The sequence below is a fragment of the Microcebus murinus genome, chromosome 19 (genome assembly GCF_040939455.1).
Source record: "Microcebus murinus isolate Inina chromosome 19, M.murinus_Inina_mat1.0, whole genome shotgun sequence".
NCBI classification, from domain to species: Eukaryota; Metazoa; Chordata; class Mammalia; order Primates; family Cheirogaleidae; genus Microcebus; species Microcebus murinus.
In genome coordinates this window covers 25,938,100-25,965,048 of record NC_134122.1, presented here as the reverse complement: position 1 = coordinate 25,965,048, position 26,949 = coordinate 25,938,100, and the positions used below count along the sequence as shown (strand labels likewise).

Genomic DNA, 26,949 nt, shown 5'->3' with positions numbered 1-26,949 from the left:
TTACAGGTAAAATGGAAAAAGGAGATAAAAATTTTAACGCAAAATTTAGCCAAAACACTCTTAGTCTTTATCATCTTTAGATTTAAGACAGTCCACTCTTCCCCAGGATCATAATATGCAATACTTGACAGGAAGACAAGCAAAGAAAGAATGCCCCACCGTCCTCCATTGGAAAAGGAAAAAGGGGGGGGGTGTGTGTAGAGGCAGTGTGAAGGTAATAAAGAGAGACTTAAATCCTAAAATCAAATGTTCAAGTACTAATAGCAGCAGAACCCAGGGGAAATATCTCAGTTTATATTCTTTCCAGATTAAAAAAATAGTCATCATGTTCTGCATGTCCAGCCAAATAATTGAGCACTTGTGAAGGAGAACAACTTTAGGTAGTCAAGTCAGGGTGGGATGCATAGCATGCATTCTGGGCTCTGCCCCCTGTCTGCTGTCACCAGGAGTGAATGCTAATGTGATGAGGTTTGGAGAGCAAGACCTAGAGCATTTAAGGACCAGTCTCCAGAATCACATTAATTCTTGAAAAAAAATAAAATACAACGAAAGACCATCTGACCACAGAAAGGAAGAAAAGAAGGCATTTGACTTTCTTTTGTGAAAACAGAAACATCTTATAACCACTTGACTAGTATACAGCTTAACCACTATTTTAAATGAAAAAGCTAAATTTCAGAAACACATTACTTTGAAAATCCATAGCAGACACCCTGTGATTCCTGAGAAAATGCAACATTTTAGAAGAACGTTTATCCAGTATTAAGATTCTTTATACATAAGGCAATGAATGGCATCATTTTATTCTCAAAATGTTTCAGGCTCTCAGAAGGACGGTCATATACTGAACCAAAGTCTGCATCACTCGTCCTCCCACACTTGGGAAATACAACCTCATCATGTGAACAGGCCAAACATTTAAAAGACACTAAAATTCTCCAATTTTCCCATACTCAAACACAAACAAAAATGAATTCATTTGTCTGATCCTTTCTCAACTCAAAAAATTTTAATCTAATTACTGAAACTTGGAAAAGGGCATTCTTGATCATTTTCTTTTATTTCCTCTCTGCTAAAAACTAAAAGGAAGTCCTGTCTTCTAACAGAATATTAAATTGCCAATGTCTGCCACTTTTGATTACTTCAGTTTTCTAAATGTTTGTGTTAAAATAAATATAATCATAAAGATTTGCCAAATGAAACTACTAACATCTCCAAGTATATAAAAATATATTTTATCAACAGTGGGAGAAAGTGTTAATACAAAAAAGAAATTATAACCTAGTCCAGTTCTTAAAATGATAAATATACATGCTTAATGAATATTTATGTAAGAGAAAAGATGTTTTTCCCTTTGCACTTTACGGCAATGAGATCCTTATTGAATGAGTAAGAGAAAGAAACCTACCTGCTGCACGCCTGTTTCAAGGCCAGGTGGGTGTGGCTCCAAGTTACAGTAAACCCCTACTCAACTATTTAATAAACAAGAAAGGTATTTATTGTCCCATCTGATAGGAAGTGTGAAGACAAGGAGGTTCTTTGTTAAATTCAGCGGCAGCAGGAATCCAGCATGTGGGCTTGGAAATAGACTTGAAGACATCCATCCTAAATGTAAGTTGGCTACCCACCTGGGCCCAACAAAGTCTAGTTTAAGAAATGGAATGTCTCCTTATTTAAGGAGGAAGAAACTTCTCTTGAGAAGTCCCCCTACAAAATGCCCTTCACATTGGCCAGACATGAGTTACACTCCTACCCCTCCTCCAATCAGTGACAAGGAATGGTCTGCTTAGATCATTTAAGATTTCACACTTTTGTGATAAGGTTCCCTTCCCTGATGGGTATATAAAGAAATCATGGTTCTGTGAGCAAGGAAGAAAAGGATGGATTTGCGATAGGGAACCAACAGTGTCTGTTATACAGAGTCAAAAAACTATATGGCAATGAGCAGCAGAGAAATAAACAGGTCCATCCTTCTCCTACCCCCAAAAATATCTAGATCCCATGTTATGGTTTCAAATCAAGGGTTGTTATTTAAGTTACATTTTATAGAAGGAAAAAATATTTTTTAGCCTTGAATTCTTTGGGTTTTAAATATATATATTTGTAAAGTCTATCAGCCACCCTACTACTTAAATCAACTATAAAAATAGCTATACAGTTACTACTTTAATGAACCCTAATATTATCAAAATGTGGTTTTAAAGAACCTCCAAAATGTGAAATAATAAATGCAACCCAGATGTTCACTAAAAAATGAAAACAAGATTGTTTTTACTTCATAGCAACTAAATAGGTCAACCCATTTCCTCCTTCAGAGAATTCTCAGAGGACCACAAACTCCACTCGAAGAGCATGTGTTTCATATGTATCTGTCCACAGAAAAAGGAAACTCTGTTGTCCAAAATAAACGGAGAATATTATATGTTCCCATGAAAGTGAATTAGAAAATTGCAGTAAGGCTGTATCTATTAATACACATTGCCAAACATCTGGATAAAACTGGGGGAAAAATCACTAGTTACCTAGATATTGGGAAATACTTTTTAATCATTATCCAAATGCTTAGTTTTATAGCAAATTGCTGATTTTATTAATTACAGGAATAAGTTTTTCAAAGAAAAAAAAGCACAGTAATTAACAGCCTTGCAGAGAGTAAAAGACAGGAATTTTAATTTTATTCTATTTGAACAGTGTTCCTGGTGACTTACCGAAAACCAAGTCAGCTAAAAAAGTAAATTTGCTCTGGGAAAGTAAATCAAAATCTTTGCCAACTGAATTGACTCAGGTGAGTCTCTTCTAATATTTACATAGTACTAAAAGATACTTATCCAAAATAAATGCTTGCTATATGTTAATTGAGGACCTAACATTAACATTAAAACGTTTGGTTAACTTCAAAAATCAGGAAAGAATCAGATTTGCTACTCTCACTTAAACGATTCACTATTTTCCCACAAACTCAAAATACATACTATATCTTAAGCAGCTTTTAGGGTACTTTGATAAAACCTATTTTTAAAATATCATTTCACTGCAACAGTTTCAGAAGTCCTGTATTACAAACTGATAAACCAGCTTTCTAAGGAATCTGCCAATAATTTCTGAAAACTAATCTACCTTGCCCAAAATTACCTATACTTAAGAGTGTGAGCATGCACACGGCATTATTCTCACACACCTGATACAAATTATTGTTGGTCCTCTATCAAAATGATTTATTTGAGAAATGTTTCATTGCAAAATAAACACACATTTCCTTCACCAAACTCCAACCACTTTGGCTTCCCCCTCCATTCTCATAACACGCCAAACATCCACTTAAGGGCTTCAGCAGGCACTTATCTTTCTCCACTCATTGCTTAGCTCACTCCAATCTAGCTAGGTCCCTACCTCTCCCCACCAAACTGTTTTTCTTTACGGTCACCAAGTCCAGTTAACACTTCTCCTTCCTCATTTTAGTCCTCTCAAGAGCATTCAACACAGTTAACCACTCTCTCTTCTTAAAATACTCCTCTTTACTTAACTTCTGCAATGCCACACAATTTTCAAGGTTTCCTCGATCTCACTGGTTACCCTTTCTCAGTCTCCTTTGCTGTGGTGCTCTCAGTTCTGGGATTTTTCTCATCTATCTCAACTCTCTCCCCTAAGTTTTCCTATCCATTCCCATGAATTAAAATGAATTAAAACCTTTTCCAGTGTTTATCTCCTACCCAAGCTAGTCTTCCAAGTAGCCAACTGCCTTACCTACCATTACCAGTTGGATATCTCACAGACAAATCAATTTTAAATACCAAAATTGAATTCCTCAGATTCTGCTTTCAGTACAAGCTGACTAGTTCATTGCAAACCACCCTTCTGCCAAGAACAACTAAAAAAGCTGAACAAATTATTAGAAACAACTGTTTGAAGGGATCAGAAAGCTACCCATGCAGTGAGGACTCCGAAGGCCAGGATCCCAGAGAGAAGGGAAGTGCAGAGAACTGAGCCCAATCATCTGAGCTACTTTTCTCCTTGAGGTATTTGCTAATTCACAGCAGAAACTGAGGGGCCAAAATACCAAACAGAACTGGTGATCCAAAAAGATCAGCAGAATCTCCACCAGTCTTGGGGGGGTAGGGGGGAAGGAAAAATTAGAGTTCAGGGGCTTCCAAATAGAAGAGGCCCTGATAAACACCCGAGGCTTTCAGTTGGGACCAATGAAGGTTATACTCTAGGACAAGGGTAAACCAGAAGTAGATAAATCCTCATATTTTTAAAGTGATATTCCCTTACCCTATCTGCTTGTCAGAAGCCTCTCTTGAGAAAGATACCCAGGGTCTTGAATCATCTCTACAATTTTTCATACACATTATCCAGAATTAAAGCTCAACAGGCATATCTAGAGTCAAGATCACGAGATTGAAAACCAAAGGTAAAATAACAGGGCATCTAAGTATTGGAGTAACCAGACACAGACTTCACAATAACTGATTAGCATAATAAAAAAATTAGTTGATGAGATGAAAATTTCAGAAAATTGGAATCTAAAAAAAAAATAATCAAGGAAACTGAAAAAGATAACAGAAATTAAGAACTCAATAGTGAGATTTAACAGTAATTTGACAGAGATGAAGAAAAGTATTACTACAGTGGAACATAGGTCAGAAGAAAATATACAGGGAATCATGGAAAAACAAAAGGATGAAGAAGAGAGAAAAGAATCTAAGATACATATAGGATATGACAAATAGGACACATCTAATGTATAGGTGGAGTCCCAGAAAGGGGGGAGAGAGGAAATGGAGCAGAAGCAATAAATGAAGAGATAATGACCAAGAATTCTCCAAATCTAATTCAAGATCAAGCCTACCACAACACTACCAAAAAGAAGAAAAAGAACTAATCCCAAGCATGGTAGATTTGAGTAAAACCACATCTGGACACATCATAGTAATATAGCTAAAAACCAAAGACAAAAAGAAAATCTTAAAAGCAGCCTAAATACTCATATGTTTTTAGCAGCACAATTCAAAATCACAAAGATATGGACTCAACCTAAGTGCTCATCAATTGGTGAATGGATAAAGAAAGTGTGGTCTATGTACAACACGGAGTATTACTCAGAAATAAGAAAAAATGAAATAATGTCTTTTGCAGCAATTTAGAACTGGGAGGCCATTATCCTAAGTCACTGGGAACAAAAAAAATGCTGCATATTCTCACAAGTGGGAGCCAAACAACGGCTACACAAGGGTACATAGAGTGGTATAATGGACACTAGAGACTCACAAGGAGGGTGGGGGACGAGATGAAAAATCACCTACCGGGTACAATGTACACTACTTGGGTGACAGGTACACCAAAAGCCCAGACTCCACCACCATACATATATACATGTAATGGAATTCAACCTGTACCCCCTAAATCTATTAAGATTAAAAATGAAACAAAAAAATCTGGGAGGGAGGGTGCAGGAAGACACAGTAGGTTCAAAAGAGTAACAATCAGACTGACACAGATTTCTCCACAGAAGCAATGGAAACCACAAGGCAATGAAATTATCCCTTCAAAACACTGCAAGAGCTTAACTTGATAACCTACAACTGTTATCAAGTTATCCTACAAATTATCCTTCAAAGGTGGAGGCAAAGACATTTTTGACCAAAAAAAAAAAATGAACCCTCAAAATGGTTTTCTCCTCCTAAGCAGCAGCACCAACTACCTAGTCATACAAACCAGAAACCTAAAGTCATATTTGATTCCTACAGTTCCTGTACCCCTAACCTTGTCCAAGCTGTATATCCATCTAATTCTCCAAAATACATTTCATCACTTGTAAAGCAACGCAAATTAAAGCAATACATCATTTCTTACTCATAAAGTAGGCAAACATTTAAAAGTCTGACAAATATGAGTGTTGATTAGAATGCGGGGAATGCTGGGATATAAGAACTCTACTCACAAGCTCCTAATAAGAAGGCAATCTGTATCTAGCAACACTGAAAGTATGGCTATAACCTGTGAAAGCAATTCTAGAGACATACTTTAGATAAACTCTCACACACGGAAAGGAGACAAACCTAAGGAGATCACCTCAGTATTGTTTATAACGCCACAATGTAAAATCAACATATGAAAGTTCAACACAGGACAAGACAGATAAAATGTGATAGAAGTTAAAAGAAATAAACAAGGTCTACACAGAATAACATGGAAAATACCTAATGCAAGCTGCAGAAAATTACATACAGTATGATATCAGTTTTATAATTTTTGTAAACAAACCAAAAAGAAACCTATATATTGTTTATGAACACACACACATATCTGCTAACATATGAAAAACATACCAAAAGACCCACATGAAATTCATAATAGTTTCTCCTAGGAAATAAGAAAGGAAGGAGAGGAACAGAACCAGGAATTGCTAGACAAAAGAGACTAACTTTATTCAATATTAATTAAAATATACTGAAGGCCTTCTAGGTCTTGCAGATACAGCAGTGGATAAAAGCAGAAAATAGTCTTGCTTTCATAGAACTTACATTCTAAAAGAGAAGAGACAGATAAATATATAACAGGCAAGAGGTGATAAGTGCTAAGGAGAAAAATAAAGCCAGGAAAGAGTGACAATGAGGTGCTATTTTAGACAGGCTGGTCAAGAAAGACCTCTGTGGTAGGAGACATTTCAGCAGAAACTTAAATGAAGAAAGGAAGCACCAGACACAGGTATCTAAGGGGAAATCACTGCAGGGGCAGCCAAGTGCAAAGGCATCCAGGCAGGAGTGTGCTTGGCAAGTTCATGGAGTGGCAAGGAGACCAGAGAGCAAGGCCAAAATGGAATAGGGGGAGAAGTGATGTGAAAGGTCAAAGAGATAGCAGGGGACTACAACAGTTGTCAAGGACAGCCTTCAAGGTAAGAATTTTTTTATTTCTTAAGAATTATAAAAATAAAAAAAAAAAGAAGGGCTTGTGACAGAGACCATATGTGGCCTACAAAGCCTAAAATAAAGTGCACAATAAATGTACTGCGCATTTGAATCATACCAAAACCATCTCCTCCCCACCCTCCACCCCTCAGTCCGTGGGGAAAAAAAACAGTCTTCCATGAAACCAGTCCCTGGTGTCAAAAAGGTTGGGGACCACTGCCTTAAACCACCAAGCCCCTCTAACTATCACTTGACGCATTGCAACACCTCCCTCACTGATGTCCTCAAGTCCTCCCTTCCCTTCCTCCAATCCATCGTCAGGTCAGGAGTCAAAAATACTCTTCTTAACAAGGAAGAGTTCAGGCCAGACGTGGTGGCTCACGCCTGTAATCCTAACACTCTGGGAGGCTGAGACGGGAGGATCACTTGAGGTCAGGAGTTTGAGACCAGCCTGAGCAAGAGTGAGACCCCGTCTGCACTAAAAATAGAAAGAAATTAGCCAGACAACTAAAAATAGAAACAAAAAATTAGCTGGGCATGGTGGCGAGTGCTTGTAAGTCCTAGCTACTCAGGAGGTTGAGGCAGGAAGATCGCCCAAGAATTTGAGGTTACTGTGAGCTAGGCTGACACCACAGCCCTATAGCTTGGGCAACAGAGCAAGACTCTGTCTCAAAAAAATAAAACAAAATAATAAATAAAAAGGCAGAGTTCACAACGGTTAAGAATATGGACTATGAAACCAGAAAGCCTGGGTTTGAATCACAGCTCCACCACTTACTAGCAGTGAAATTTAAGGCAAATTACTTAGCTTCCCTAGGCCTCTATTTTTCTATCTATGAATAGTGATAATGCAAAGAATAATGATATGTAAAGCACACAGGACAGAGGGCATTGAGTAAATATTAGCTAAAAGTACTGAAATGTAAACCAAATGTCATTTTCTTGTTTAAAATCCTTCAGTGGCTACTTGTACTTAGAATAAAACCTGCATTCCTTAGCTACTGAAACTCCCTGATATGGCCCCAGCCTACCTATCCCCCTTCACTCTCTGTCCAAGCCACACAAAGCTGCTTTCAATGCTCTAGCAGCTGAGTGCCATTCCTTCTGCCTGGTCCACTATCCCTACAGGCTGCACCTGAAAAGGCATTTCCTCAGAGGCTTTCTCTACACCTTTCCCATCCCATGCCTACCCTCCTTCTCTTCTCCAACCTCTTGATTTCCTTTAACATATTTAGCATAATCTGCAATTATTTTATATACCTGTTTACCTTTTTAGTTTGTCTCCCATCTAAACATAAGCTCCACGAACATGGGAAATCCATCTGCATTATTCACCACTCTAACTCCCATGCCAAGCACAGAACCTGGTATTTGCTAAGGACACTATCAACATTTGAATAAATAAAAGAATACAAAAGAATATGCTCTAAGTATAATCTAAAAGCACCTATCATGTCCATTTTAAACACTCCAAAGTATAGTGGTTAATTTCCTATGAAAAGACTGAAAAAAAAGACTTTTTCAGTCTTTTCCGAAAAGACTGAAAAAGTACAGTGGTTAATTTCCTATGAAAAGACTGAAAAAAAACACATTATAACTTTACATTTAATATATATTGTGTCATTTTTAATATATAGAAATTCCCTCAAAAAGGATGTTTTCTTACTAGCACACTATTTTTCCCTGTAACTGTTTTCCAATTTCAGAAAAGTGAAGATAGACTTAAATTTTTGAATTTCAAAAATAAAAAGGCATACAGTGAAAAGCTTTCTTCCCACCTATACTCCCCAACCACTCAATTCCTACCAACCTCCCCAAACAGGTAACCACTGTTACTAGTTCCTTGTTTAACCTTCCAGAGAATTTTCATGCACATACAAGCACTTCCTTTAAAAACAAACAAACAAACAAAAACATAAATAGTAGCATACAATGCACATTTTGCTACACTGTGCTCTTGTAACTTAGGATATTTTGAAGATCTTTCCGTAACAATTTATAAAGAGCTTCCCGTTCTTTTCTACAACCTTCACAACTTCATCATCTGGGTAAAATTTATCTGACAAGTCCCCTGCTGACGGACATTCAAACTACACAGTGAATAATCTTGTTCCTATGTTATCTCACACACATACAAATGTATCTGCAGGTTAAATTCCTAGAACTGGACTGCTGAGTCAAAGGATTTATATGCCTATAATTTTAAAAGCTACTGCCCAATGCTCCTATATCTATCAGGGTCCACTCAGAGAAAGAGTCACCCCTTTAAGCAGTGCTCCCCAACCTTTTTAGCACCGGGGACTTATTTCATGGAAAACAATTTTTCCACAGTCTGGGGATGGTGGGTGGGGTAGGGTGCAGAGCTCAAGGCGGTGATGGGTGGCCCATTTCCTAAGAGGCCATGGCAGCCTTTAAGGATCTGAAATAGAATTTAATATAAGGAATTGGTTACACACATGATGAAAAAACTGACAAGTCAAAAAAGAAATGGTAAGACAACTGAGAGATCAGCAAGAGCAAGAAGCTGCTACCACCTCTTGGTTGGAGGGTCAAAGCACAGGAGCCACAGCTAAAAGGAGAGAAGAGGTACTGTCTCATTTCAGGCAGATCCAGGGAAGGAGAAATAAACTGGTTTCCTCCTTCCATCCAATCTCCCACAGTGGCTCCCATTGGCCAAACCCAGCCAATCAAGGCCTGGGAAATGCTCCTGCAGGGATGAGTCCCTCTGCAAGGAAAGGGCAAGAAATGGATCATAGGCTGGCCTGGCCTCATTGAAAGCTGTGACTAATTTACACTCCTACTAGTAAATGTTTGAAACAACCTTGCCAACAGACCGTTTTCAAACTTGGGGGTTTACTGCTTGTCTGCTAGGATCACAATCTAGTCTTATTACAAGTGAGGCTGAGGGTCTCCTCAGGTGAAGCACAGACCTAACCCTCAGCTGCGTTGATGGGAGTGAAGGGGAAAGAGAGGGGAACACAAATTAAAGTTAATTCACCTATTCTGCCATGGATGGTCCATTCAAGAACATCAATCCCACAGATGTTCTCAAACGCGGCATGAAGATGGTGGCAATGAGCCAAACTAGCCAGTCACCTTCTAAGTGGAGATATAGCTCAAGAACTGTTCTAGAAAAACTGAAAGGCAACAAAGTCCCAAAGGAATTAAAAAAAATATCTAACTACACTCCACACACCTTACAAGGAACAATTTGTTCTTATGATCTTGTACCCCCTCTTGCTCCTCCTCGTAACTGCCTTCCAATCATTCATGCCACCATCCTCCCTCTCCTTATCTTGCACTGAAAGAACAAATAATCATTCCCTGGATGAAAAGCTAAATTAAATTATAAAAACAGCAAGCAAGAATCATTTTGTAAAGTCTTTTCACCTGACCAATACATTAACAAAAAAGACCTTTTAAATTATCTTTGACCTCTGCTGTAACTACTGTTTGAATAGACTATTTACCCTATCTTTTAAACAAACTGAAACCGACTCCCCTGGATACAGCTGAACGTCATGTACTATACTCTAAAAATATACCCCAAAATGTTATGCTTTACAATCAGCTGGCAAATGAAATTATTTTCTTTCAAAGAGTTGGGCTTCATTTTTAAAAACATGAATTTTAAAGTTTTTAAAAATCTAGTTTTAACTGCAGAGGTATGTTAACTTCAAGAGTTAAATATAAGCACAAGTTTATACAATAATCACAATGACTCATTTCAAAACTTGAAAGATTTTCACTTGATTTAAAAATAAATACTTATCCTAAGACTGCCAAATATATGTTTAAGTGTTTTCCACAATGTAAGGAAGAAAGATCTTAATAAACCAAATCAGTAAAGGTTAAAAGTTGTTTTCCAGCATGTACCATGCTTTCTGGCATTTTAGTAGACAATCAAATATATGTTCTTGTTTAATGTTCCAATGAGGTAAATTAAATGATACATTTAAAACTTTCACATGCCTTTTATAAGCTGGGTTTTATTTTCAAATTTGAAAGTAATACACACTTATTCTAAAAACCTGGAAAACATAAAAACTAAGAAAAGTAAAAGTTCATAATGGCACCCGTTTTCACATTGTTTAGACCATGATGTATAAAACTGTTTTTTAAATGGTTATAAAACGTTTCACCCAATAAACTTCCCATAATTTACCTCACCATCCCCTTACCATTGTGCATTACTGTTTCCAATTTTTTACAATTATAAATGGTATAATGCACACCTTCAGGCATTTATTTCACGTTTACTTTCCTGTGATATATTCCCAGAAGAAATATTAATAGACCAAAGGTAGTTTTAAGACTTTTGATACTTAATATCATCCTTTGTTGTAGTCAAGATCTATAAATTGCTAGAACACATTAGCTTCTTTTTCTCTTTAATATCTGCTTTTACCTCCAACTTTACATTTCTTTATTCACAGAGTTGGAAGCACCTTCCAAACAAAATTGCCAAGCCAGCTAATTACCTTGACTCTAATGTCAAACGTTTAAATATTACAGTTGTCTTTATTTCTAACAAGTGAACACTGCTATGCCAAATTGTGACAGGCAAGAAGCACGGCATCCAGAGGGAATCCATTACTTAGGATCTTGTGTCTCCAAAGGACAGCCTGGCCGTAGGAGGGTTTGCAACTGGGCTCCTTCTTTCCACAGCACCCTCTTTCATAAACACACCCACTTGGTGCCACAGTGCTACCCCGTGCTACCCCCCTAGCTTCAACTACGAGTAATAAAGTCGCCAAATACCATGACTGGTGCCAACTTCCCTTCCCACCATCCCCGGGCCGCATCGCTTCTTTCAGCAAAAACATTTTCCTCTGAACAGCACTTGAATTCTAGAAGGCACCTTGCTTGATTAACCACTTCATCCTGAAGCATTCAATACTGCTGATTCTTACAGGCAGCTGCTCCAGCAGCCTGTAATTAAGATTTTTCTAAATGCTCCCTTATTACATGGGGTTCTGGTGATTTAGTCTGTCAGCAAAAAGGAGATCTTCAGCAAAAGTATAGAGAACCTCAACTTCGGGTGTTCCTGTAAAATATGGCCATTAACCCTTTGCTTTCCAAAGCAATGACCCACTCCATATAGAGGCACGTTATTCTGTTTTTAAAACCTAATTCACAGCATGACCCAATAGTAATTTGTATCCCACTAAATAATTTACAGCAAATACGACTCTTCCAGCAAGAGGAAAACTGAACGTCAGACCCAGAAAAGCTGGGCCACACCGGGCACGGTGACTCGACCCACTTCGGAAAGGTATCCTCCACACCTGGATCTCTCTTCTCACCCCTGTGCTGGCTGTGGGTCCTGACTCCCACCCTCAGCTGAAGCGACTTGTTTTTGCTTACTCTGTAACGTCTGCTATTTCATAAAATGCTACCCAGACCTGGACTCGAAATGCCCCCTCCTCGTTTAAGAAATTCCAGCAACCGCTTCTGACCTAAAGCCAAGAATATGGTCATGATTTCCAACCTTCCCCCCTCTTGTTCCCCGGAGGAGCCCCAATTCAAAACTTTCCCCTCCCCAATTGCCACCGGTTCGCCCGCTCCGGACCACCTAAGCAGCTGAAAGGGGTCGTCTGAAACGCAAGGCTCGGGAGGGCGTGGACGCCCTTGGCGACAAGATGCGGGGAAGGTCGCCCCACAAGGTCCGCCGCCCAAGAAGAGCGACCTCGAGCCCCAGCCTGAGCCCCCGGGACCACCCCGGCCCGCGGCGGCGCCGGCCCGCACCCCCGACCCTCGCTCGGGCGGGGCGGCGACCCCGGCCAGCCCCCTCCCCGGGTCCCCTTCCAAAGACCCCGCCTCGGGCCCCGGCCCGGCGCGCCTCGGGCCTCCCGCGGTCGCCAGCCCGCACCTGCGCGGCCCCGGACCTCGGCTCCGGACCCCCGCCTGGGTCCCCGCCCGCGACCCCCGGCCCCAGGCCGCCAGCGGGCCGGCCACACCTCCGACACTCACCGCCGCCGCCCTCGCCACCGCCGTCTTCATCCATCTTAAGGCCACTCCCGCAGCCGGCGAGCCCGGGACCGGCGGCCGAGGGGCCGCAGACTGGGGAAGCCGCCTGAGGGAGCGCGCGGGCGGCCGGGCGGCTCCTCAGCGCGCGGCCCGGGTCGCGGCCGGGCGGGGCCTCGCCGCTCGGCGCACCGTCACGTGACTCAGGCCCCGCCTCCTGGGCGCGGTGGGCGGGGCCCCAGACCGCCCCGCCCGCGGGAACCGGCCGGGCCGGCGGTGTTGGCGGCCAGTGGGGTTTGGGGACGGCCGGGCCTTTCGCGTGCAGGCCCGCAGCGCGCGGCTCGACGCCTCCTCGCCCCCAGTCTTCCAGCAGCCCGAGGACGGGCGTGGGGTCCGGGACACGAGAACGCCCTACTCTACAAAACCCGGTGGCCACGGGTCCAACTCGCACGTGCACTTGGGGAAAATGATCCAGAAAGGATCAGACGCACTCAAAAGTCAGGCCTTCCCCTTCGGCCCTAAGGCATGTCAGAATAATTTCAGCCGTTCAGCTTTCTGATGTATCCTGAAGGTGCTTCTCCTTTCCTGGCGATGAGTGCATTTTTAAATTAACAAAGTGTAGGTCTTGTAAATGAATGCTTGTCCTGAGGTTGGAACGGAATCCCAGTCTGGCTTACCTGGGCCCAGCCCTCAGAGGGCACTGTAGGGGTTGGCCAATCTGGCATCAGATGCCCTTGGCGTTTAGCGCCAGTCTCCCTTGGAGAGCGGCCAGCTGCCCTGGATTTATGATGCAGAAGGAGCTCTGAATTCAATTTCCCGTGGGCACAGCCAAGGCCCTAAGCACAGGCCTGGGCGGAAGGCCTCTGATTGCCCTGCTGCAGATCTATGGCTCGCCTTGCTCACTCCCCTATCTGCTTCCAGTAACTACTCCTGAAGCATTGCATGTGGCCTCTCCCAAGCCTTTCTGCTTGAACTAAATTGCATTAAAGAAAAGCAAACATCATAATGGAGGAGATAGTTCATCTCTAATATAATTTTCCGGCAACTGTTTTATATTTACAAATTGCCCATTGAACCATAGGATCTTCTGCTGTCATCTATCAAAGTAGACAGGTTTCACCTTTTTGTTCAAGGTTGTGGGATGATTCCAAAGAATTCAATCTCCTCATAACCCAGAATTAAACACCCGGCATTCCATTGCCTCCAAAGCTGTGGGGGGCGGGGGGGCGGGGGACACTTCTGGGTGTAGACAGGATGTTTGGCAGTTTGTGTGACAAAGATGCAACAGAAAAAGGAGTCTGGTAGTCAGGAGATGTAGGTTCAACTCCCAACCCACAGACTTGGCTTCCTGATCTTGCTCCTATCAGCTTTGTTATCTTGGCGATAACAGCATAGTTACTGAGAAAAATGACAGCATCCTTTGAACTTGATAATGTGATATGTGGAGCTCTGAATTCAAAGATGCTATCAATTATAAAAGCTTTTCAATGTCAATTCTTAATTCTTTAGGTTTATTATGATGTGATCCATAGGTGCTTCTTTCAGAGTTTTAATCTGAAAGTTGCTTCTCTGATCCCCATCTAATCTAATTTCCATCAGAATAAATACAACCCAGTTATATCAGCAGGATTTTATATTGTCTCTATGCTTTAGCCTGGGCCCCCATTTCAACAAAGTCTGCAAAAATGTTGGAAGAATAAAGGCGTAGGATGTCATTTCTGTGCTTTTATGGGAAATTGGAAGACTTCAACACTTTCACAACTTAAAGGAATTACTATCTAATGGAAACATTATATATTTTTTAAAAGAGGTGCTTCCTGGTATTTCTCAAATCCCACCAAGATAGCAGTTATCTAATATGCTTACATACATGTTGCCCCTATCCACTAAGGTAGGCACTCACTTTATGCCTAGTTTATGAATGATCTGCTCAGATGTTGAAAGTTTTATAAGTCAATTTGTAAGAAAAACAATTCATGCAACAGGCATGCAACACCCCACTCTACAAAACCCCTCTCATGCAGATTCATGCAGCATCACTCCAAGATAACAAGTATTAAACCCAATTATTAAATTGTTGCAATCGTTCAGTCAGACAATAAATATTTAGGCACCTCCTGTATCCGGGCACTGTACTAGGTGTTGGGAATACAATGATGGTGAAAAGGACAGATTCAGTCCCTGGTTTCATGGGACTAATGCCTTAGAAGGAATGCAGCCATTAAGCAAATAATTACACAAATAATTATTTAATTGTAATTTTGATGTCCTACCCTGTTTATAGACTTTCTCATAGTGTTTGCTGTTTCATGTATATTGGCTTTGCAGCCTTAAAACTCCTTCAGGACAGAGACTGTAGTCTGTATTTATTTTGTCTCTGCCATCTACCGCAGGGCGTGGCCATGTCAAAAAAGGGAGAAAACAACAGTATCTGTTACTGCTGCTGGATGAACAGGGCCATCAAAAGTGGAAAACACTTTGAAAGCATGTTGAAATCCATTTATCAGCCTTTTGACCATTGCAGAAATAGTTTAAGAAATCAAGAATGTGAGCATTCTGGAAAGGTCAGAAGACTTCTTCTTTGTACCTTCATCTCCATCCTCCAAATGGAAGTCTATGAAATCAGACAGAGGTGTCCTCTCCCAGTGCTAAGGGTCACAAGAACCAAAACCCTGCCAAGGCCAGTTCCTTTATGCTTGGCCATAAAGAGTCTGCCCATGCTGTCTGAGCTATGGCTGATTCCAGAACAGTTCTCGTCTCCTCTGATAACGGTCAAGAAATGCAGGCACAGAAGTGACTGTCAGCAGATGGGAACCTCGGCTGATCCATTACATCTGTTCAGTGGTCTGGTCCAGTCCAGGAAAAGCACACACCATGGCCAGCTCACTGCCAGCTCACAGTCACAAAAGGAAAGCAATGTTTTCTGAAATCTAATTTCATCTAGTAAAGAAAACATTTCTTTGAAATGGAGATGATCTTGTGCAGATTAACATGCTCCACTCTGCTCAGACAAACAACAGGGGTCCAAGTGTCAAGTCACATCCTCATTAAATTTTCAAAAGCCCCGACATCCCATCCTTCACTGTGCTCTGTCTCTCTTTGCAGTCATTCAACGCATCCACCTTAGTCTTGTTCTGCCCGGTCTAGAATCCATACGGTTGACATCAGTTCCCTGGCCTCATGTCATCAAGGACAGCTTAATTCCTTTTAGATTGATTACCAACTTGCATTTTTGTAAGAACAAAAGTGGTCAAATTTCTCCCTTGTGTTAAACTTAGAACAAATCATTTGACAACCATTTCGAGCTATTTGCCTTTGGAAGAAAGGCATTATACCCACTCAAGGCAGTATCAATATTAAACATTATATGCAAACTGTCTCCTATAGTAGTAAGAAGCTGTGTTATTTTTATCTAGTTCTCCATTTTTATAAGTATGTCCCTGACCTACTAAAAACAACTAAACAAATTAATTTAAAAAATTAAGTTGGCCAGAAAAAAAGAAGTTGGTCAGAGTCTGCAGTGTACAGCTTAAAATCATCAAGAGACTCCATCCTGGGGTGCAGAGTGTACTATCGGACAGGCAATTAAAAAGAAAAAAGTGAAAATGACAAACATAAGGACACAGTACATCTGTCTGTGATCATGGTCCCCTGAATAGGAAATATGCTCCTAGCCAGCCTCCAAGTGACAGAAAACCAGTCACAGAGCATTGTGATCCAGAGGCCCTGACCGTGCCCATATAAACATGATTCTGCAGTTTGACTTGTAGGACAGCAAAAGCCAGCCATGAGTTCTGGTCATTGTACTGAGTAATGACCAGTGATTGTCACTGGGTCCTAGCCATGATGCCACCTCAGGTACCAGGATAACCAGGCTCTAAAGGCAGATAGCCCAGACACTTCTGTTTCTTGGCTCTGTAACCCTGACCTTGGGCAAATTGTTTCACCTCTGTGTGCCCTGGTTTCTGTGAAATTTCTCTGAAATGGAACCAAGAACAACCCTGGCTCATTTGGTAACCATGAGAACTAGATGCTATTGTATGCAAGCAGTTTGTGTGGCACACAGTAAGCACTCAATGAATGCTTGCCATTGTTATCCACAGAAGAAGAAAGGTCCCCCACCCTCTCATTCACTAGCTTGTCAGCCAAGCTGGGAGGCAGAGCTGAATTTCAGTGAGGGCTCCTACTTCCATGGCCACCTTCTAGTTGCTGTCTTTTCCTCCAAGCGTGCCTTCTGGAACCCGCTCATGCCGTGCTCCATGCACCACTTGTGAACTGTCCAACATTCCATACCTCACCGGTCCACGAAAGAACTGGATTCTTAGGGCCACGGTCACACATCCGCATTTCCATATTTGTTTAACAACCTGTTTCTTGTTTTTGTTTTTGTTTTTCCTTTTTCTTTTTTGGAGATAGAGTCTCACTATGTCACTCCTGCTAGAGTACAGTAGCATCATCATAGTTTTCTGCAACCTCAGCATCCTGGGCTTAAGGGATCCTCCTGCCTCAGCCTCCAAAGTAGCTGGGACTACAGGTGCACACCATTGCACCCAGCTATTAATGACTTTTAATGAAGGACGTGTCAGGCTGCAGCACCCAGAGTCACTATGAGAGCCCTAGAAACCTTTTTCTTAGAAACATAAAAAGAGGAGGGATCTGCTGTGCACACCTAACTCAAATACTTCCCCCTCAATAGTAGATTAAACTATACATTTTATTTTTAGAGCTTTTTTTTTTTTTTTTCTGAGACAGAGTCTCACTTTGTTGCCCAGGCTAGAGTGAATGCCATGGCATCAGTCTAGCTCACAGCAACCTCAATCTCCTGGGCTCAAGTGATCCCACTGCCTCAGCCTCCCGAGTAGCTGGGACTACAGGGATGCACCACCATGCCCGGCTAATTTTTTCTATATATTTTTAGTTGGCCAATTAATTTCTTTCTATTTTAAGTAGAGACAGGGTCTCGCTCTTGCTCAGGCTGGTTTCCAACTCCTGACCTCGAGTAATCTGCCCACCTCAGCCTCCCAGAGTACTAGGATTACAGGCCTGAGACACCACGCCCTGCCAGAGCTTTTTTTTTTTTTTTTTTTTGACTAATACATTTTTAACTTGTAATCAATGTGATTAAAGTTTATCACTGAAGTTTCAAATATATAAGTAAACTATCGAGGTCACCTGTTTCACTGAAATAAAAACATGAAATGATCATATTTCTTCCAAGAGGGGTGCCCAATCACACAATGTTAAATCTCTTTCCCCTCCTCTAACAACACATCAGGCAGATTCTGGAATTTCCTGATTGCTTTTATTGTTAAAAATAATGTAGTTTAAACAGACTTCTGAGTCTAGCAAGTAGAGTGGACATACATTTCCCTATTCCTCCCACTAAGCACAACTAAAATCTATGAACATTGTATATGAAACAAACATTAAGAAGGCTCTGAAAGGATAGAATAAAGCAGATAAGCTAGGGACCTCAAGACCCAAAGAACGACCCAGTGGTGAACTCCCTGGGTTTTCTTTTTGCCTCATGTGTCCTAGTCTTGATGCTGGAGAAGCCAGAAATTCAGAAACCCAGAAACACCAAGTAGGGAAGACCAAAAAAAAAAAGACTACCCTCCCCACCCGAAGGATCAGGAAAGGCATAGCATAGCAAAACAGACAACTTTCAGACAATAATGCTCTACTCCAGCCAGCCCCGTCCCCACCACATCAGCAAACAGCTGAATGGGGATCCTAGGCCTCTACCCTCCTTGGGTGGAAAGGAATGGGTCTCAAACCAATGCCCTTCTCCCAGGGTGGTGTCAAAGAAGGCCAAGTGGGGAGCAGGGACTTTCATTCTAGCTGGGAAATAAGTAATGAGGCTTCTCTTCCTCCCTACTGCAGTGATGTTAGGAAGGCCTAGTGGAGAGTCGGAACTTTGATCACCCCCAGCAACTGGCAAGGCCACCTGCCACCGCTGCCCCATGGTATCAGTGGAGGCTGCATTAGGAGAGTAATGATGTACCCCTGCCCCTCCAGCTACAACAGTATCAGCAGAAGCCCAGTGGGAGCCAGAACTTCCACCCCCACCTGGTAGTAACAGGGAGGTATCCCCCCTTTCTTTGCTGTAGGTGACAGATTATTTATATAAGACACAGAGTCTTATATTAATACCAAAAGATCAAAGTTACAATTGAAAATCACTCAACACAACAAGAACCAGAAAAATCCCAGGTTGAATGAGAAAAAAGAATCAAAAGATGCCAATGTCAAGATGACAAAGATGTTAGAATTATCTGAATAAGATTTTAAAGCAGCCATTAGAAAAATGGTCAATAAGCACACTTGAAACAAATGAAAAAATAAAAAGTCTCAGAAAAGAGATAGAAAATCTCAACAAAGGAATGGAAGATACAAAGAAGAACCAAATGGAAATTTTAGAACTGAAAAAGAAAACCCTAAATAAAAAACGAGAAAGTCACTGGATGGGCTCACAGAAGAATGGAAGGGACAGAGGAAAGAATCAGTGAACTTAAAGACAGATCAAAGCAATTGTCCAATCTTAATGACAGAGAGAAAGTGGGCTGTAAAAAAAATGATCCTATTTCTTCCAATGGGGCTGCCTAATGATACAATGTTAAATCTCTCTTTCCCCTCCTTTAACAACACATTGGGCAGATTCAGGGACCTGTGGGACTATAACAAAGGATCTAGCATGCCTATAATTGGAGTGTTCTAGAAAGAGAGGAGAAACAGGGTAAAGATGGAAAAATATTTAAAGAAATAATGGCTGAAAACTTCCTAAATTTGGCAAAAGACATAAACCTACAGATTCAAGAAGTGGAATAAATTCCAAGCAGAAAAATCCAAAGAAGTCCACATCAAGACATTTCATAGGAAAATTTTGAAAAGAAAGGGAAATAATCTTGAAAGCAGTGAGAGTGAAATAACACCTTATGTTATGTATATTTTACCACAACAAAATTAATTAATTTTTAAATGCTGTTTTTTTAAAGATCAATAAAATTGATAAACTTCTAGCAAGATTGACAAAGAAAAAGAAAAGACACAAATTACCAATATCAGGAAGGAAGCAGTCCCTACAGGCATCAAAAGGATCATAAAAACATACTGCAAAAAACTCTATGCTTGTAAATTTTACAACTCAGATGAAATGGACCAATTCCTTGAAAAGCAAAAATTACCACTACTCACCAAAAATGAAATAGATCATTTGAAGAATTTATAATGATTAAGGAAATTGAGTTCATAACTTTAAAACTCCCAGAAAAGAAGTCTCTAGGCTCAGATAGTGTCAGTGGAGAAGTCTGCCAGACACTCGCAGAATTAATTAATTGATTAATTAATTAATTAATTAATATTAATATTAGTCAGGCACAGTGGCTCACGCCTATAATCCTAGCACTTTGGGAGGCTGAGGTGTGAGGATCACTTGAGGCCAGGGGTTCAACAACAGCCTGAGGAAGAGCAAGTGCAAGAACATGTCTCTGCAAAAACTAGAAAAATTATCCAGGAGTGGTGGCATGCTCCTGTAGTCCCAGCTACTCTGGAGGCTGAGGCAGGAGGATCACTTGAGCCCAGGAGTTTGAGGTTGCAGTGAACTATGATGATGCCACTGCACCCAACTCCCGGTGACAGAGCGAGACCTAGTCTCAAAAAAAAAAAAAAAAAAAGAAAGAAAAAAAATGGGTAAAAGACATTTCACCAAAAAGGATATATAGATAAAAAATAAGCACGTGAAAAGATGTTCGACATCAATAGCCATTAGGGAAATGTAAATAAAGACCATATGAGACATCACTACAGACCAATTAGAACAGCTAAAAACAGTAACAACACCAAATGCTGAAGAGGATGCAAAAAAATAGTCTCTCATACCTTGCTGGTGGGAATGTAAAATGGTGTAGCCACTCTGGAACATATTGTAGTTTGGCTGTTTCTTTAAAAACTAAACATGCAGGCCAGGCATGGTGGCTCATGCCTATAATCCTAGCACTCTGGGAGATCGAGGCGGGAGGGTCACTCAAGGTCAGGAGTTCAAGACCAGCCTGAGCAAGAGTGAGACCCCCCCGTCTCTACTAAAAATAGAAAGAAATTAGCCAGACAACTAAAAATATATGGAAAAAATTAGCCAGGCATGGTGGCGCATGTCTCTAGTCCCAGCAACTTGGGAGGCTGAGGCAGGAGGATTGCTTGAGCCCAAGAGTTTGAGGTTGCTGTGAGGTAGGCTGATGCCATGGCACTCTAGCCCAGGCAACAGAGTAAGACTTTGTCTCAAAAAAAAAAACAAACAAAAAAAAACCGAAACATGCATTTACCATATGACCCAGCAATCACACTTCTAGATACTTATCACAAAGAAATGAAAACTTACGTCTATACAAAACCATAGACCTGAAGGCTCATCACAATTTATTTGTAATAGACAAAAACAGGAAACAACCAAACTGTCTTACGATAGGTAAATAGTTAAACTGGCACACTCATACCATGGAATACAGCTAGCAATAAAAATATGAACAAACTATTGATACATGCGCCATCTTAGAAGGATCTCAAGGGTGTTATGCTGGGTGAAAAAGCCAATCTAAAAAGGTCATATAGGGTAAGAATCCATTTATATAACATTCTCAAAATGACTAAATTGCAAAGATGGAAGACAGATTACCAGGGGTTGGTACGTTTTCAGCGGAGAATAGCGGGTGTGACTTTGAAGGCATACCAGGCGGGAGATTTTTGCGGTTGTGGTACAGTTCTGTACCGATTGCAGTGGTGGTCACATGAATCTGCACTTGTGATGCAATGACATAGAACCGCACACACGCCTTGTGCCCATGTCAGTCTCCTAGTTTTGATATTTTACCGTAGCTACATGAGATGTCATCAAGGAAAGAAATAAGGATAACGAGTGTACATGAGCATCTCAGACCTCCTGTCACAGGCAGCCTCTGCCGTGGGGCTCCCCATCCAGCTGGCTAAGCTGCAGAGCTACACCACAGCAACGGCCCTTCCTTCCTCTGTCCTTTTCCAGGGTGTCCCACCTGTGTTCTGCCCTGCCATCCGGCTCCCTCAGTGCACGGCCCGCAATGAACCCTTGCATTTCTAACTACTCCCCAGAGAACTCCAACTGCACAGTGGCTACCTGGGGTCGAGGTGGTGTTGACTGGGGAGGGGCATGGGAGACTAGGGAAGTTTTAACCCTAAAACAAAACAAAACGCACAATATTGCTTAAAAGAGAAGGGGAAGCACATAAGTGGGCTGGCTTTGAATCTGTGTTTCCAAGATTTGTGCGGATTGGATTTGTAACTGAGATTTTTGGACTATGGCTTCCATTTGGAGTTTTTGTTTGTGTACTGGGCTGAATAGTATCTCCCTCAACATTCATGTCCTTCTAGAACCTTAGAATGGAACTTCAGTTGGAAATAGTCATTGTAGATGTTACTAGTAAAGACAAGGTCATACTGGATTGGGAGGCCCTAAATCCAATGACTCTTGACCTCATAAGAAGAGAAGACATTCTTCTTGATCAGGTTCAATACTAAAAAAAAAAAAGGAAGAGAGATACACAGGGAAGAAGAGCCGAATGATGTGGCTGCAGCTCAGGAATCTAGGGATTGCTGGGAGCCACCAGAAGCTGGAAGAAAGGCCTGGAAGAGGGTCTTCCCCTTGAGCCCTCAGAGGGAACATTGCCTTGCTGACACCTTGACTTTGGAATTCTGGCATCCAGAACTAAGAGAATAAATTTCTGTTGTTTTAAAACCACCCAGGTGTGGTCATTTGTTACAGCAGCCCTGGGTACTGTTACTGTTAGACTCTGTCTTTCAGACAGTCTTGGGTAAGTGGAGTCTTTGGCTAAGGACACTCGGAGGAAGGAAAGTGTCTGTCGTCCTGAAGCAGCCAGTGCGGCTCCCACACAAAGAGGATGAATCCCAGATGGATTCCATCTGGGCACTAAGAACTGTCTTCTACAAAAGGAAAAAGGGACACACCCTCAAGCATGCAGCATTTTTCTGTGTGTAAAAGAGGAGCTGGAAAACAAGCAAACAAAAATCGCATTCTGGCGCCACCGCATAAATGCACTGCCCAGGGCATTTTCTCCTCTCGGCGCCTGCTCACTCTCAGAAGACTCAAGTCAGCTGCCTGCGAGCTTAGTCACGGCTGCTCGAGCCTCCTCCACACTGCCAAGTTCAAAGGAGACAAGAAATGAGGCCTTCTGGACCTTCGCAGGGAGACACCCTGCCAGAGCAGGTGACTCAGGGTAAGAGAGTGTCCTAATTTCTGAAAAGGCTTTCAAATCTCTCAGCTTCTCCTGAGTGGAGGCACATTTCTCCAGGTGTCTCCCTCTTGGCCCTTAGCATCCTTTTCTCTCCTGAAATTAGGATAAGAAGTGAGCAACTAGGGGGCTTGGGTTCTGACCAGTACCTTTATCAACATCACCACCACCACCAACAACAACAACCACCACCAACCATCACCAACCACCACCAACAGCCACCACCAACACTACCATCACCACCACCACCACCATCATCACTACCAACAACAACCACCACCACCAACAGCCACCACCACCACCACCATCATTATCACCAACACCACCATCACCACCACCACCACCATCATTACCACCATCACCACCACCACCACCACCACCATCACCACCACCACCACCACCACCACCACCACCACCATCACCACCAACACCAACACCAACACCACCATCACCACCACCATCATCATCATCACCACCAACACCAACACCACCACCAACAACACTATCACCACCACCACCAACACCATCACCACCACCACCAACACCAACACCACCATCACCACCACCATCATCATCATCACCACCACCACCACCACCACCACCACCATCACCACCACCACCATCATCATCACCACCAACACCAACACCACCACTACCACTATCACTACCAACAACACCACCATCATCACCACCACCACCACCATCATCATAACTACCACCAACACCAACAAACACCACCACCACCATCACCACCAACACCACCATCACCACCAACACTATCATCACCACCATCACCACCACCACCATCACTACCACCAACACCACCATCACCACCAAAACCATCACCACCAACACCATCACCATCACCATCTTCATCATTTAATAAGTACAACAATATTATAGTAACTACTTTTAAGCCCTATCTGTATACCAGACTCAGTACTAAGTGCCCTTCACACCTTCCCTGGAGCCCTTCCAGCCACCCTATAAGGTATGTGTTGTTAGCCCCCTTTAGAAACAAGGAAGGGAGGCTCAGAGATGTTAACTTGCCTGAAACCACACAAGTATGGACGTTTGCCACTCTTCCACTTGTGGCAAACACCCTGTCTCTGCTGCCCCATTCTTTCCAATACACCATCCAGCATCTGGTACACAAAGACAGGAAAATATTGCAGGTAATCCCCAGGCCCTGGCAGTAGCACATGCCCGGGAGTCCCCAGCTTGCCACCTGGACATGACCAATGTCCTCTCCTGTCCCCTCTTCTTTTCCCTACTCTGTCCCATCTTTGTTGATCCCCTACCAGATGATGCAGGCACTGTTCTAGGGACTGGGACTTGACACTTGGCATTGAATTTTCATGTTGCTCATGGTCAAAGGGTTTTGGATGGGAAGCGACTGCTTAATGGGTATGGGATTTCCTTTTGGATTGATACAAATGCTTTGGTGGTGGTTGCACAATATGGTGAATGTGTTAAATGCCACCAAATTGGCTAACTTTATGTTATGTGAATTTCACCTCAATAATTAAAAAGGTATGAAAATTACACAGCAAAGAAATTTCATGGCTGATTATTTTTAACACTGTCAGTGCCTAAAAGCCCATCCCACCTTTCTTTGCTGGAAGCTAGCTCTCTGTCAAATGTGTTCAGGGAACAGTAATTCCCCAAGGCCCCCATAGTGGGCCACACTGGAACTGAATTTTGATCTCACTGTCCTTCCCTCCCATTTTTCAGTGACTTCATGTCTTACACATCCTGTTAACACTAAAGTTGAGACAAGACAGGATGTCCACAGACTTGAAATTAAGGCTCGCCGAGAGGTGACTCAGGGAAGCAGATTTTCACTGTGCCTGCCCCCAGAGACTGAGACATCTCCTCCTGGGTGATTCTGGAAAACCAACCCCTGACAGAACTGCCAGCCCGTGTCTCCAGGCATCGTCCCCAAGAAGCATGACAAGGCAGCCTCCTAATTGTTGCGTGGCCACTGAGTGCTGTGACCTTCTCAGACATGTCACCCAGCAGGTTCTCCAAGAAGTACTACTTGTCTCACAAGCTCCAGGAGGCCCCAGCAGGACCAACCTGACCATGGGTGAGGAAGAGCAGCTCAGAGCCCTCTTGACAAGGACAGAAAGAAACTGAGAGCAAGAAGCAGCCAAACAATCCCAGCAGAGGTGCCCAAACAATTCCTTGTATGCCAATGCTCATAGCAGTACTATTCACAATAGCCAAAGGGTGAAAACAGCCTAAATGTCCATATAACACAAATGGTGTTATATCTACACAATGGAATATTACTCAGTCATGAAAAAGAAGGGCACACTGATACAGGACCCAATGTGGGTTAACTTTAAAAACATTATGCTGGCCAAGCGTGGTGGCTCATGCCTGTAATCCTAGCACTCTGGGAGACCAAGGTGGGAGGATTCCTTGAGCTTAGAAGTTCAAGACCAGCCCGAGCAAGAGTGAGACCCTGTCTCTACTAAAAATAGAAAAATTATGCAGGCATCATGGCGTGTACCTGTAGTCCCAGCTACACAGGAGGCTGATACAGGAGGATCGCTTGAGCCCAGGAGTTGGAGGTTGCAGTGAGCTAGCTATGCTGATACCACCACACTCTACCCAGGGTGACAGAATGAGACTATGTCTCAAAAAAAAAAAAAAAAAAAAAGGAAATTGAACCCCCCTCCTCACAAACCCCTCCAGAAAAAAAAGTATGCTAAGGAAAATGAGCCAGACACAAAGCCCACATATTGCATGACTCCATTTATAGGAAATATCTAAAATAAGTAAAGCCATAGAGACAGAAAGCAAATTGGTGGTTGCCGGGGGTTGGGGCAAGTGTAGAGTGAGGAGTGACTGCTTAATAGGTATGAGGTTTCCTTTGGGGTGGGGTTTAAGTATTTTGTAACTAGATAGAGGTGATGGTCACACGACAGTAGGATGTACTAAATGCCACTGAATTGTATATTTTAAAATGGTTATTTTAAATTTATATATATATATATATTTTACCAGAGTAAAATAACCATTTTAAAATTTAAAATAACCATTTTAAAATTATATATATATTTTTTACTCTGGTAATATATATATATATATAAAATTTTAAAATAACCATTTACTGTGGTAAAATATATATAATGCAGAACTTACCATTTTAACCATTTCTATGTGTACAGATCAGTGGCATTAAGGACATTCACATTGTTGTGCAGCCATCACCATCGTCCATCTCCAGGACTTTCTCATCTTCCCAAACTGAAACTCTGTCCCCGTTAAACAGCAGCTCCCCATCTTCCCTCCTCGGCCCCTAGCAACCACTGTTCTACTTTCTGTCTCTGAATTTGACTACTCTAGAGACCTCATGTAAGTGGAATCATACAGCATTTGTCCTTCTGTGACTAAAATGGTTGGTTTTGTGTTATGTGAATTTCACCACAATTTAAGAAACAACAACAATACCAACCACCTCTCCACCCTGTTTTAGCCAAGGACTGGATCTGAGTTGAGGCGGCTACAGCCCCTCCTGGATCTACCCTTCACTGTCACCCCCGGGGGAAAAAATCCAGTTGGCAGGAGATCAAACTCAGCGTGTGCGGTGGCAGCTGCAGCCAGGCGCTTCCCTTAGGGAGACTGTGAGATCCGGGTAGGAGGAAATGCTGCCCAGGGCCTCAGACAAGGGCTCCACTAGCAAATCTCAAGTTTAAGTGCGTAAGAAAAGTGGCTCGGCTGTGGTTTCCTCCCTAAGTGTTCGAGAGCAGACAGCTCATTCCTGCTAATGGAAAGGGCTGCATCCGCTT

The 26,949-nt window shown here is 42.1% G+C and overlaps 1 protein-coding gene across 3 annotated transcripts in view; it reads right to left on the bottom strand.

Moving 5' to 3' along the window:
• The window catches only part of CYTH3 (cytohesin 3), a 137,119-nt gene that overhangs the window by 86,480 nt on the left and 23,690 nt on the right, over positions 1-26,949 (bottom strand). The window contains exon 1 of one of the 3 annotated variants that reach the window (XM_012758859.2): positions 12,882-13,065. The exons of the other annotated variants lie outside the window; for them this stretch is intronic. Coding sequence (XP_012614313.1) covers positions 12,882-12,915 — 34 coding nt within the window. The 5' untranslated portion in view covers positions 12,916-13,065. Of the gene's footprint in view, positions 1-12,881; positions 13,066-26,949 lie in introns of those variants that run through there. 3 annotated transcript variants of the gene reach the window in all.